At 40.9% G+C, this 14927-nt stretch overlaps 1 protein-coding gene across 2 annotated transcripts; it reads left to right on the forward strand.

The window, feature by feature from the left end:
* Positions 1-107: 107 nt before the first annotated feature.
* On the forward strand, positions 108-12418 carry metrnlb (meteorin like, glial cell differentiation regulator b). 2 transcript variants are annotated; one of them, XM_053615358.1, is made up of 5 exons: positions 308-344; positions 434-1906; positions 5464-5864; positions 9833-9892; positions 10431-12418. In XM_053615358.1, the coding sequence occupies exons 2-5, from the start codon at positions 1803-1805 to the stop codon at positions 10781-10783; spliced, it is 918 nt and encodes a 305-aa protein (XP_053471333.1). In that variant the 5' UTR covers positions 308-344; positions 434-1802; the 3' UTR covers positions 10784-12418. The 2 variants fall into 2 exon arrangements, with proteins under 2 accessions (XP_053471332.1, XP_053471333.1); XM_053615357.1 differs by having other exon boundaries at positions 108-1906.
* Positions 12419-14927: the final 2509 nt, after the last annotated feature.

Genomic DNA, 14927 nt, shown 5'->3' on the forward strand with positions numbered 1-14927 from the left:
ACTCTTAATTCGTTATTATTTATTCATGATATTTCTATTCGTATTATTCATTGTTTACTTTGTAATATAGTAATAAATGCTATATTTTTAATAAACATACAGCGGGGGAAATAAGTATTGAACGTGTCAACATTTTTTTCAGTAAATATATTTCCCATGAAGCTATTCACATGACATTTTCACCAGACATCAGTATTAACTCAAGAAATCTGGAAATATAAGGAATTCACAACATTAAAGTCCATAAATAAAGTTATGTGTAATAAAGTGGAATGACACAGGAAAAAAGTATTGAACACACTAAGAAAAAGCAGTTCTCCAAGACAAGGAACCAGCTGAAATCTGTAAGTAATTATATACCCCTTATCTGTGCAAATTAATATCAGCTGGGTTAGTAAATTGATGGTCTATAAAAAGGCTTTTCTTTACCAAGGTGTCACACAAGAAACATCTCATGATGGGTAAAAGTAAAGAGCTCTCCCAAGACCTTCACAACCTTATTGTTGTGAAACATATTGATGGAATCAGATACAGACTTATTTCAAAACTTCTGAATCCTCCAGTAAGCACCATTGGGGCCATTATCATAACTCCATCATCAACCGGCCACACACAGGAGCTCATCGCAAGATTACTGAAGAGGGAGTCAGAAGAATAGTCAGAAGAGTAGCCCAAGAGCCAAGGACCACTCGGAAAGAGCTCCAGAAACACTTGGAGGCAGCAGGTGCCATCGTCACAGAGAAAACTATAGGCAATGCAGAAGAAATGGCACTGCACATCAACCTAAAAACACTACACCAACAGAGAAGTCTGGAGGTGGAAGCATCATGGTGTGAGGCTGTTTTTCATCACATGGTACTGGGAGACTTCATATAATTGAAGGAACGATGAATGGAGCCCTTTACTGGTAGATTCTTGAGAAGAATCTGCTGCCATCCACCAGGATGATGAAGATGAGACGTGGGTGGACCTTCCAGCAGGAAAACGATCCAAAGCATACAGCAAAGGAAACTCTCAATTGGTTTCAGAGAAATAAATCAAGGTGTTAGAATGGCCCAGTCAATCACCTGACTCGAATCCAACTGAACAAGATTTAAAGACAATATGTTTAGAAGAACGGAACAAAATCACACCTGAATACTGCGGAACATTAATCTCTTCATACAGGAAGCGTCTTGAAGCTTTATTACAAACAGTTCAGTTGAATCTCTTCCTGTTAATACAGATATGTACACATGTTCAGAAATTTGCTGGAAATAAAAGCAGTCCAGTGTAAGAGGACGTTTCTTTTTCTTTTTTTTTTTTTTGGCTGAGTTTATTTGTAGCCTACATTTTTAAAGGAGTTTATAGAGCGTGTTATGTGATTATAGTGGTGTGAGTTATGTTTAACTCAAGTTAAATATGATACGCCTGTTTATGGAGTCGTATCACAGCTTCAGAACACACACACACACACACACACACACACACACACACACACAGCTGCGCTTTATTTTAGGGCACTAATGAGAGTAGAAAAGCTGTTTGGGACTGAAACCGAAGGGAGGCGTGGTGTGGGCGTGGTTTCACCGAAGGTGGGAGGTCATACACACACCCACACCCACCAACCCATCCATAAACACACACACACTCTCAGTAGCGCGCTCGTGCAGTGTCCGGAGTGTAAGGGTTCCTGGTTCGCGCGCGTTGGGAACGAGATGAACTTTTCCGAGAGTTTGGAGTTTTGGTCGCTGAGAGTAGAAGAGTAAAACTTTGATTTGATCTTATTTCTTTTTACGGAGAGGTTTTAAACGTGCACCACGATGATGAGGATGAGGAAGAGGATGATTTGCGCGCTCCTGGTTGCGTGTTTATGCGCGAGCGCAGTTGCGCAGTACTCCAGTGACCAGTGCAGCTGGAGAGGGAGGTACTGTACCGTAAACAGCTGTTTTACTCACATCTCACCGCCATTCTGCACACAGGGACGATGCTGGTGCTCTGTTTATAATGTAACAATGCACCTTGTAGTGTTTTACTGCTCAGGCATACTATAACATATAGCATAGCTCATCTACGGGGGGGGGTTAAACCTTTAGAACCTCTAGAACCTCTAGAAACTTTACATGTGTTTGATTTCTTTCCCTCTGGGAGAACCTGTGGCAACTCTATGTGCTGGGAGAGCTGCAAGCAGGAAAATCCCTGAACACTAAGTTATTATCATCAGAATCCAGACAAAATTGTTCCTTTTCATCATATCTTACTAAAAAAATGCATGGATGGCATCATAGATTGGGGGCGGGGCTTATTTGATTGAGAAGTTGTGAAAGACAACCACAAAAGTCAGTTACTGTTTTGGGGAGAATGTAATGGTGGGATGTTTATTGGCATAAATAAGAAAATTTGATGCATTTGACAAGATGGAAAGATGGGATCTTTTCAGATCCCGGCAGTGAAAGGAATTGTGGCTTCAAACGTAATTTGTTGCAGAACTGCTCAATGTACAGCTGTGGGATTAAAAAAAAATTAGAAGTGTTGTTCTTGTTGTTTGGTTTTCAATGTTTTCCCACACACAAGTGTGATTTAAATGATATGGATCCGACTTTCTAAAGTCCTACACTCTCACGTCCTTGTTGGTGGTGTGTTACCCCAGGGGTATATCTACTAGACATTTACTATGTTGTTTTTCACCTGGAAAACTTTTGTAAAAAAAAATAATAATAATTTTAAGGTAGGCTATATAAACAAACCTAAATAAGGTAAATGTACAGTTTTGGAAAGAGAACCCATCAGTTACAGGGTCCTGCATGTAACCCCAATTACAGGGTTCTGTGTATGACCTTTAAGGTCGCACACCACAGTGCCACATCATGACATCATGACATCATATCTCACTCCTTTTATAAAATAAAGAAATACAAAGAGATCCGTCTAACTGGACCAGCTGCATGTTTTCGTGCTTCCTGCTTTCTTCACACTTGGTTCCAGCCATCAGGTCATTAGCACATGTTTTATGAGGCTGTAAACGGTGTGAGTGTGTGAGGGTGTTGAAGCTTTGTTTCCTGCCCTTAACGCCTCACGTTTATCCTCCTGAAGAGCTTGTCTGTGTTTTCATTTGAAGAGTAAAAACACAGAATTTAAAAGAAAATCTTTGGCCAAAAATGACGAAACACAATGCTATGGCTATAGACTTCCATTACTGATCAATATTCACTTCCTAACTCCAGTGTAGAACTATAGAAGGTGCTAGAAATGTGTAATTACCGCCATTTGGTTTGAGAGGAAAATAGCTACTTTTTTATTTTTAGCTGAACTTCTTACTTTTGCTAGAAGTTCTTCCCGTCTTTCTCTCTCTCTCTCTCTCTCTCTCTCTCTCTCTCTCTCTGATCTTACCCCACCAATCTGGGCTCCATTAGGCCGCTCTGGAATCAATTGGTTTAATTGGGGCGAGAGAAATTATTTAATGAGCGTGATTAGAAGCGAAAGCAAAGCTCTAATGAGGAGATCGCGGACGCGGGTGCAAGCATGGGTATTCAATTACTTATACGTTTTTTTTTCCCTGATGGAAGATGGATTACAGCACAGAGGTAGACTGATAATCAGGTAAATTCCCATGCAGCATGCTTACGATAATATCACGGTGTTTAATATGAGTAATACTGTAATATCGGTTTTAATAGAGGTTTAATGTTTTGCCCAGTTATAAAATAGGGACAAGTAAACCTGTAGAAAACGTACCAACGATAAATATAAAAAATACCAAAATAATATACCAATATCAGAATTTACAACACGAGGTTAAACATCAAGTTCTGAAATGGAAACTGAAAAAAAAAATTACACCTCTAAAGTATAATGTTAAAAAAAAAAAAACTTTGATTTGGGTTCTGATTATATTTACATAGCTGGTATGCTTTTAATATTAAAACTGAAAAAAAACAGATTCGCTTTTAATTCATTTTTCAAAAATTGGCTTTTCTTCCAGAAACACTGAAACCAATTCTTTAAAAAATTTCATATACAGATAGTTCTAGATAGATAACGTATCTAGTGTATAATGGGATGGACGTGTGTGTGTGTGTGTGTGTGTTGGCATCAGAGGCGAGACTTTGAGCTTCCTGGTTAATATTTCATCTCTGATTTCCATAAATTCTGCGTGCCGACCCTCCTTCACCCCGGGCTCAATTACGCTGAAATATAAATCAGACCTGGCGCGCAGGCTTTGATCTCTGTTTTATGGCCCGGAAACAACAGAACAAAGAAACACTCTTGAGTCACGGAGGATTTGAAAGCCAGCTAATAAAACAACGTTATCGGAAAGATTAGTAGTGTATTTGACAGTTTTTAGGAAGGCCAGGATTTAACGTTCCAGAAATAACGTTCCTGCAACGTTTGAAAGCTTAGAAATGTTCTTAGTTTGGCAAAAGAAACAACATTGGTGTAACATCGTCACACGTTTTATTCAGTTTACTTTCAAACGTTCGACAGCGAGGACATTTGCAGCGTTGAAGTTTCTACTGGGAACTAAATGTTGTTAGGACTATAAACGTTCTCCTGACCCAGCACACGACGTTCTGTTAGACCAAAACTAATGTTTTAATGAAATGTCCATCAGTGTTCCTACAACTAAAAAGGGGTTTAAGTACATTTCACCATTCATAAACTTTATTTAACAACTTTCTCAGCACCAAGAAAATTTGCCACATTGAAGTTTCTAGTAGGAACCAAAAGTTCTGAAAATCCTGAATAAAAGTCCTGAATAATCAACTTTACATCTGTGAGCTTGAAAACAGCTCTCTCTCATGTCTCTTTCTCGCTCTCTCTCTCTTTCTCATCTCTCTCTCTTGCTCTCTCTCTCTCACACACTCTCTCTCATCTCTTTCTCTCTCACTCTCTATCTGATCGCTCTCTCTCTCACACACTCTCTCATCTCTCTCTCTCTCTCTCTCTCTCTCTCTCTCGTTTTCAGTTCAGCTTATCAGTTTTTTGTAATTAATGATTTATTTATCGGCTCGTCTGACTGCATTTGTAACACTTTAACAGAAGCCAAGGTCAGAGTAATGACGAGTGTTTCACATTCCTGATGAATGAAATGTGCTTCCTGGAAAACTGTGTTGTTTTTTAGTGTGTGTGTGAGCACTTTAGTTACTGGATCGTGATTGGTCAGATGGTGTTGATTTATTTTTCTATAACACCGGCTCTGACAGTAGCGCAGGGTTATGTTGTTCTAATAGTTTCTATAGCAACTATAGTTATAGTTTCTATAGCAAAAGCTGATTATCAGGGAGACGCTCCACATAAACATAAACGGGGGGGGGGGGGGGGGGGGGGGTCTTTGATTATGGTGTAGTTTTCTGTAGTTTAACACTGTTTTGCCGAGAAACACGTTGTGTGTGCTGTTATAGGAATATTGTGACTTCACACAGTTACACAACACTACACACAGCGTCTCATCCCTAAACACTCTGTTTCTGTCCGTCTCTACAGTGGTCTGACTCACGAGGCTCACGCCCGGGATGTAGAGCAGGTGTACCTGCGTTGCTCTGAAGGTTCTCTCGAGTGGCTTTACCCCACCGGTGCCATCATCGTGAACCTCAGGCCCAACACGTTTCCCGAAGCGGGTGCTGAAACGCGACTGAGCGCCTGCGTGAAGCCCCGGGCCGATACTCGCGGAGCCAGCATGTTCGTGGAGCGAGCGGGAGTGATGCGAATGCTGCTGAGCGAGGAAGAGCAGGCGGCCGGCCGAGTCCGCTGCTTTAGCCTCGACGAGGGTGCGCTGTTCGTTCAGGCTTCGACACACACAGACATCAGCAAGAGGGTCACCGCCTTTCAGTACGAACTGATCAGAGGAGAGCGAGCGACAGCAGGAGAGACGCTTTCAACTACAGGTACACTCTTTTTTTTTTTTTTTTTTAAGTTATATTTTGTACATTTGGTTATTGTTAATAACAATATTATTAACAATAATATTATTGGGGGGGGGGGGGGGGGGGGGGAGTGTTACCAGATGGCGCAAGGAGGGGGGTTGCATAGAAATTCTAGAACATTAATTTTTTGAAAATAAATGTGACCTGTATGTAAGTCGGGATTGTCGACCTTTGAACTATGAAGTACATACAAATGAGAAATATTAATAAATCACTAAATTAATTAATTAAATCAGTTACACACCACACACTAAGACACACGCCAAATAGAGACATCCGATGATATGATAATTTAAAAATTGTTTAAAACCCAAGATTATTTCTAATGGAGAAGTTTTTAGATAGAGGACAGTTCGTACAGAAGAGCCGAGCGTGAAACTTTGACGACTCTAGTGGGCCACAAAGGGATGCGCCTTACACAAGGGAGGATTCATCGTCAGTCGTCAAACCCGACAAGTCCTCTAGTCGGATAGGAATTTCTACTTGAGGGCGTGTTTTCTTTGGTTCTTCCCGGTTGGAGGTTGGGAATTTACAAGGGTTACAGCCTCACCGAATGCAGCATAAATATAAATACAAGGTTTGTTTTGTTATATTTAAGGAGCTCGCAGACTTTCCGTCTTTGATGTGTGTTTGCGAGCTGATTGCTGTGCGTCTGTGTCCCTGTGTTTTGTCTCATGGCGAACGGCCTGATAACGACTCCGGTCACGCTGATTAACTCCACACCCAGCTGATGTGAGAGGTGAAAGATTTGGCGGGGGGGAGTGCTAGAAATGATCAAAGAGAGATGGGGGCGGGGTTGGAAAGAAAGAAGGAGCCGTGGACTAGACAGAGCACTGAAAAACGACCCCCACATACACACATCCCTCCCACTTTCATGTTCTTAGTGACATAAAAAAATAAACAGTGTAATCAGAAGGTCGAGCTTGGGTCAGGTTGGCCTCTCTCGCTGCCAATCACGGCGTCACGTTACACGTGAGCGCCCGCTTTGTTTTATTAAACGTGATTGGTTAAACGGCACGTCTGATTGCTTTTGATTGGTCGGCTTGTTACAGATGTAATGAAAGACAGCTTTGTATGGAGCTAGCGAGGTTAAAATGTCGTGTTTACTCCAAATCTGGAATTAAAACAGTGAGACAAAAGTGGTCTCTTGTGCTTTAAAAAAAAAAAAACATGCTGTATAACCTGCGTCTGCTGTATAAGTCTGTTACTATAGAAACGATAACGTATTAGATCGAGTGTATTAATATAAACCTGTGATGTGCAGCTGCACTACTGTCAGAGCCGCTGTTATAGTTAACTACTCAACACATTCTGACCAATCACAATCCAGAATTCAGCAGCGCCGTGGTGTAAGTCAAGTAAGTACATTTGGTTAGAAAAGTTTGTTTAGCTTGCTACCCTGAAAGGTTTATACACACACACACACACACACACACACACACACACACACACACACACACAGGATGTGGGATTTATATATTAAATAAAATGAAGTATGGGGTTCCTCCTGGGGTTTCACCTGTTAGCTTTACTCAGAGAGAGAGAGAGAGAGAGAGAGAGAGAGAGAGAGAGAGAGTGTGTGTGTGTGTGTGTGTGTGTGGACACAGAAGAGTATGTAAAATTGTAGGTATTTAAAATTCAAACTGAATCAGACCCTAATGCACTGTGTATTATGTGAAAAAAAGGTTGTATTTGTGAAAGGTAACACACACGCACACACACGCTGAACCCTGTAACCAAGGGTTAGTAAAAGAAGTGGGGGTTGCAAAGGGGGAGTCTCTGAAGTGTAACTCTATCTGTGTGTGTTGTGTGTGTGTGTGTGTGTGTGTGCGTGCTGACTTGTATTAATCTTGGTACTTCACACCCTTCCAGAGTCCCTGTTCCCTATTCTGACTAAATGCTTAGACACACACGTACACACACACACAGAGGGAGTGAGAAAAACACTACTCTGTATAAACACTACTCTGTATGTTAAAAAAGCAGTACACCCCTTTCCAAACCCGCTTCCTGTAAACACCCCAGGATTGGGATATCTCACACATACACACACACACACACACGCACACACACACACACACAGCAGGGTTGGGGTAGGGTGTTGAAAACAGGGGGAAAGGAAGGATGGAGGGAGTAGAAGTGCAGGAAGAATGAGGGAGCAGTGTGGAAAGAGGGGTGTGTGTGTGAAGGATGGATGAGTGGAAAGATCAGAAGTGAGACAGGAAACAGACTTTGCAGGAAATCACCGCCACGTGGCGTCTCCCAACTCATGCCAAAAAAGATCAAAAGCTAAATGTATAAGAGGAATATAAATGAAAATACACCCCTCGTCTTCAACCAGCCCAAGAGAACCCACGTCACACCCCTCTTCATCTCCCTCCACTGGCTTCCTGTAGCCGCCCGCATCAATTTCAAGGCCTTGATGCTCACCTACAAGACCTTGTCTGGAACAGCACCTCCAACCTCAACTCTATCCTGAAGGCCTACTTTCCCTCATGCAATCTGCGATCAATCAACGACCGATGCATAATAGTACCTACTCAGCGTGGCTCAAGGGCTCTTTCAAGAACATTTTAATACTAACTGTTCCTCAGTGGTGGAATGAACTTCCAACCTCAATCCGGATCACAGAATCTCTCACCATCTTCAAAAAACAGCTAAAGACCCACCTCTTCTGTGAACAGCTAACCAAAAAAAAAATTATTATTGGCACTTACACCTCTACTCTGCGCACTTTGCTTCTTCTGGAACTCAATTAATGGATCTTGTATGGTAGCACTACTTGTATTGTTCTCCGCTTGATATATCGCTTTGCTTGTATTTTCTCATTTGTAAGTCGCTTTGGATAAAAGCGTCTGCTAAATGAATAAATGTAAATGTAAATGAAAAGGTTTTAAACAGATTAAATATAATAAAACCCAAATATACTTCCGTTCGGTTTCAGGTGTTTGACGCCAGTTGTCAAAAAAAGTCTACAACTTTGTTCTTACAGCTAGTATCTTGCACAGCAGTGTAACGTTTATAATAATTGTTCCCGTGTAGTCGTGATAGGGTTTAAGGTCACGCAGATTACCCATCATCCCCCTGTGCTTAAACTCAGTCTGAGGAAATAGATGGAAGGCGGTCGAGTTGAAATCATTTATACTCTGAAGCTCATTTACACAGCAGTAAAACCCATCCCAAACCGAATCCGTAAATTACCACAAATAAAACTAGCCGTTCAATTTGGACAAAAAGTAATGGCACCCTATAAACGGCTGTGTCCCCCACAATACTGAAGATGCAACTAAACAAATCACGCCTTCGATATTGCAAGGTCATTTCTGAATTAAGAATGAATCGGAGATAGAACCTTATAAAGGCAAGGTTACGAAATCTATAACATTAGAGAGAGGGATAGAGAGTGGGAGAGAGAGAGAGAGAGAGAGATTGAGGTTAACATTAGCATGTGTAGAATATAATGCTTATGTTAGCTGAACTATCATTAGCGGTCATGTGATCACTGCAGATTTTACATTAGAGTCTTGATGGTACTGTGTGTGGGCAGGTGGAGACCAAATGTCCCTAAATAGGACAGGAATATCGGAAAGTTTTGACCTTGTGGGCGCTGGTCCCCACTACGTAAACAGCCACTGTTATTTATGAACACTAAAAAGAGCCCAAAGGTTTCCTTTTGGTTTTCTTTGGCGTTTCCAAAAGTCTCCGTATTTGATGGTCGGAGTAGTGTTGACGACAGGCGTAACAGTTTTGCGTTTTAAAACAAAAACACACTAGTGTAAACAGGGCCTGAGGTTAAGGTCAGGGTTAGTTAGATGTAGCACAGCATTAATTAGACACATCTTTAAGTCAACAGAAAGTCCTCACAAACATATTAAGACAAACACGTGTGTGTGTGTGTGTGTGTGTGTGGGTGTGTGGGTGTGTTGCAGATCCGTGTACACCCTGCACTGACGATGAGATTCTCATGGCTGTCTGCACCAGTGACTTCGGTATGATATCGTTTCTTTACTCCCATCTTTTTTTCTCTCTTTTTTCCAGAGTTTGTCTCGTATGTAACGTGTAGGGTTTTTTTTTCTTCTTCTTCTTCTTTTGCTCAGTCAGGTCTCAGTGTTGACCTCTTGTGGTTCCTGACCTCATTGACACACAGATCAGTTTAATATTAAAGCTACAGCGTTGTTATGGCAGCAGGTGATGACTGTAGCCATTGTCAAAGCAAAAAAAGAAAAAAAAGGATACTTTAGTTAATAACAGTTCAAAACAAAACAAAACTCTTAAGAGAATTACGCTCACTATGCTTTTTGTTGTTGAAATGATAAAGATTTTGATTTTGTTGGCACTAAAACCATTGTGCTGGTATGTTACTGCTAGCCACACCCCCAAAACAACATCGGTTCCTGTTGGTTCCACTCTGCATCAGATATTTAAAAACTGTCCAACTGGAACCTGCCAAGAGCGTATGGACGAGGGTCTTATGTGTACCTGCACATATAAACCCTAACTCTCTGTTGTTTTCTCTCTTTATCTCAGTGGTGAGAGGCAGCATTGAGTCAGTCGTGGATGACGGTGATGACGAGCAGCAGGCCTCAGTGTTGGTGTCAGTGAGTCGGCTGTATCGGCAAAAGCGACGTGTTTTTGAGGGACGAGGGCGCAGCCGGTGGTCAGGACGCGTACGGGTCCCACGGCGTTGTGCCATCCAGGTGGAGCAGGGATCGGATTCAGGGGTGGGACAGTGGGCGGGGCTGGAGGAGTTTCTGTTCACGGGAGCCGTGAGATTTGGCGAGGCGCGGCTCGGCTGCGCTCTTCAATATCGAGACTTTTTACTGATGTACCAGGCTGCCGTTGAATCAGGACGCAACCCCTGCCATATGGACGTAAACTGAGAACACAGACGGGATCACGTGTACAATCAATTTTGTTGTCAATGAAAGACCCGCTCCAAATTTATGATCTTTGGTTCCTACAAAGATGAAGCTGGGGCCGGGGGGGGTTGTAATGAACGGCACGCTGTGTGTTGTTTATGGCTGTTCAGAGCCGATATGAAGGATCAAAAGACTCAAAACCTGAGACTGGGTGTGTATTATCAGAGCTTTTCCGCCGAACATTGTGTAACGTCACAGCTCGATACCGTAAAAACATATATTGTTTTGCAATACTCATTTTCAGTTTCTCATCAAGGTACAAAATATCCTCTGTTTTCACTAAAATTTAGGTATTGACCCCCTGGCTGTCATCATGATCAATACTTCAGCCTGTGAGGTGAAATGGACGACAGTGCGACAGAATTTTCAGAATGTTTCAAAAAGAATCCATTTCTGAATTTTTATGCAGTATTAACTAATCATGTTGGCATTTAGGTCAATATTCAAACATTTTTAGTGGCCCCTTTTTATTAACTGCAGCTCTAGTAGAGTCTGGATCAGCAAATATAACAACTTCCATCTCAACTTTATTCAAAGGTAGGAAAGTCCATCATTTAATAGCCCAGAGACAATCAAAGGGAAGTTGCAAAGAGAGATTTTCAAGAGTATGAAATAGGTCAAAATTCAACTGTATAGGACCCACAATGGAGCCCTGAGGTACACCGCTCTGTTTTTTGGTTCCAAAACTTGTAAAATTTGCTTAGTAATTTACTAATCGTGCTAACCGTTAGTCATCACAACCAAGGCGTGATATGACATGGATAGTCCTCGGTTAGAGCCATACCGTGCCACACTGTTCAGAGGAAAAGCGTGTGTGTGTGTGTGTGTGTGTGTGTGTGTGTGTGTGTTGGTGTGTGTGAGACCTCTTATACATGTGTATACCTGGGCTGTCATAACAACACATCCTGTACGATTCCAGCTAGGTCTGAGTCCACTATGGAAAGGTTTTAATTCGATTAGTAATGAAAAATACACGCAATTCTGAAATGTTTCATTTCTTCCAGAAACAGTGTGCCCTTATTGGCCACGGCTGCGAGATTGAATTGATCTCGGATTTAAACAATATATCCTAGACAAAGATCAATCCGAGAACCGATCAAGTAAACTGTTTCTGAGAGTCGGCTTAACCCGAGAGTCATGTATGACCTTGTGTTTAAGACCAGATGATGGGAAACAGTGCAGGTGGTTCAGGATGTTGTGTGTCTCACAGTGTCGTGTCGGTCCTGTTGTACAGCGAGAGGACTTTTGTCGCTGCTTTTGTTAGAAAGCTTTCTGTATAGTTCAGTCGATTCTTCTGACTGAGTTTTAAGTTCTTTATTGTTCGTGCATATAGGTGTTTGTGTGTGTGTGCGTGTGAGTGTTTGTACAGGTTTTTTTCCTCTCAGGCAGTATGAATAAAACACTTTCAGAAACTAAAAGTGTCAAATTCGTATCTGTGTGGAAGCTGTATTATTCTCTCCCTCATGGGGCAAAACTGTTGGCACCCACAGAGAAAGTGCATTGTTATGTATATATGCGTATTGGGACTGTAATTTTGCTGTCCGTATGGGGGTATTAAAGTACAGCTCATTGTGTGTGTGTGTGTGTGTGTGTGTGTGTGTGTGTGTGTGTGTGTGTATGTGTGTGTGAGAGAGAGATAGAGTACACAAGTGAAATTCCCACACATTGACCTCAAAAGGAGTTTTTGTTTTTATCCATGCGCTAATGAGACCTGAACAAAAGGAAGCAGGAATGTGCATGTGAGTGTGTGTGTGTGTGTGTGTGTGTGTGTGTGTGTGTGTTCAAAAGAACTCAATGTCATGATTAGTCATGTGTTTTGTGTATTAAGGCTATCATTTAAGTTTAAACAGCGTTTTTCAGAAGCGAGCCCCCAGAGTTTCCACATGCTGGGATAGGTATAGGACGTTACACAACATACAGACACTAAACACAATCGACACACATCATAAACATCGTTATGATGTCTTTGATCCTTTTAGATGGCAGGGAAGAAGACGACATAAGCCTCCGTGAGGACGGCTGTGTTCTAAAATTTTTCTATTTTGGGGATTAGTGGTAGTCCTACTGACAAGCCTTATGTATTGTTCTGTTGTTCATAGCATGAATGTGTAAAAATAACTGAAGGATATTTTTTTTTATTATTGGAAACTACTTCATACACGTATACCTACACGTATGTTTTTTTGTTTTTTCCTTCCCCTCAAAATTACATTCGTATCCTCATTCGTGACCACTCTCTCAGAACTAGCCTGCACTGACTGAATTTAAAATAAATTCACAAGACTTTCTATTGTGAGAAAGTCTTGGACATGCAAATTTTTAATAAATTATAATACTCTTGAAAACTTTGCATTTCTAAATTAATGTCTTGAGTGAATGAAACAATGATTTACTCATAGTATCTAAAAACAATAATAAAAAAAAGCCACTCACTGACTCCACCTACTGGTGTAATGATGTAACTTACGGCAAGGGTCAGTGAACGAATCAGTGAATGAATCTTTTTGGCAGCATAAGAATGTTCAGTTCGGGACGGAACTGTATGTGTGTTTGAGGCTTTTTCTCAGCATCTGCCGCGCCTAACAGTGAATGCAGTTTTCACATTTAAACAGATGTTATAACAAACGCATACTGCTATTTTGATCATCACAAGAAGATTTTATTGAACAGTTAAACGACTGATAATGGGATAATCAACAACTTAGGTACTTTTGGAGGTAAAATGTCAATGAGTCGTTTGGAATTCGAAAGCGTCGACACTTGAGCCAAGTGATTTGACTCACTGAAAGAAAAAAGCCGAATTCTCATCGCTAATACAAACTAGAACAAATCAGAATCGTTTCTCTGTTCAAGCTCGTGTGTGTGTGTCCTGCTTGGTCTCTAGTCTCAACAAGATGCCTTGTGAGTCGTTTGTGAGCCGAAAGAGTCGACTCTTATACGGTTTTGCGCCCTTACTTTTTATTCGATTAAAAATGTGAATACATGTATGAGCACGAGTTTAACCGACCATTATGGTTCATGTAATTTTATAAACCTCACCTAAAACAAACAAACAAACAAACAAACAAAATCCGCCCGAGAAAAGGAGAGTATAGTGAACCTGACTCGCTCTTACGCAAGTTTGATTTGATTCTGCACGTCTCGCGCGCAAACACACAACACGTGGTTTCGGCGCATGAACCAAAATGGCGGACCGGAAGTATAAAAGTTTGTTTAAATTTGTGTGTGTACCCTTGTAAACCCTTTCCTTGACTTGTAATAAAAAAAATTATTATTATTATTGTAATGTGAATAAAAACCTATATATTCAGTATCTTGCACTTTGCTGCAAAATTAAGATAACTAGCTGCCAAATCGAATAAGCTAGCTAGCTAAGAGAGACACACCCCTAGCTCAGGGATAATTACCTCAGTGCACACTTTGTTTGTTCCCCTGCTCGAACACATGATGTTTAGTTTTCTTTTAAGATAATTCATAAATGAAAGCCATCTATAATCTAGCAGTTATTAGTCATTAATATTCTAGCTCAGCGAAGTTACCTCAGCGAGTGCTGAATAGCTTTAGTGTTAGCATCAGAGGAATTCCTGTTCAGGTGTACTCCATTTTAACTCAAAGGATGAGTTAGGAACACAAGCAGAAAGAAAGATCTGATAATGACAGAACACTCATCCAGTTTGGTTGAAGAACCAGTTTAACTCATAAACTGAAAAGTAGTACCCACATCTCTCTCTCTCTCTCTCTCTCTCTCTCTCTCTCTCTTAGTCTTCAGTCTTATTTCCTTTACTCTAGAAGAAGCATTAAGGAGAATTGATTATACCAGTTGAGCCACAATGCTAAACGATAAACATTTATTTAAATACTACTCTGAGGAAAATAAGGCAATTTTGTTAATCTCAACACTGTTTCTACTTGAATTGGATGTAGATTTACTTTCTTTCTACACCTTTTGAGTTTTTTCCATTCAGTCCACACCGTTATGCTCAAAATGTTGTGTTGTGGTAAATGTAAGTTTTGTAGAGGAAATTTTCTGTGACCACAGAACAGATAAACAGTAGTGAGGCGATAAACAGTAATGACCAGAATGACACCAATGAAACTAAACTGA

The sequence above is a fragment of the Ictalurus furcatus genome, chromosome 26 (assembly GCF_023375685.1).
Source record: "Ictalurus furcatus strain D&B chromosome 26, Billie_1.0, whole genome shotgun sequence".
Classification (NCBI taxonomy): domain Eukaryota; kingdom Metazoa; phylum Chordata; class Actinopteri; order Siluriformes; family Ictaluridae; genus Ictalurus; species Ictalurus furcatus.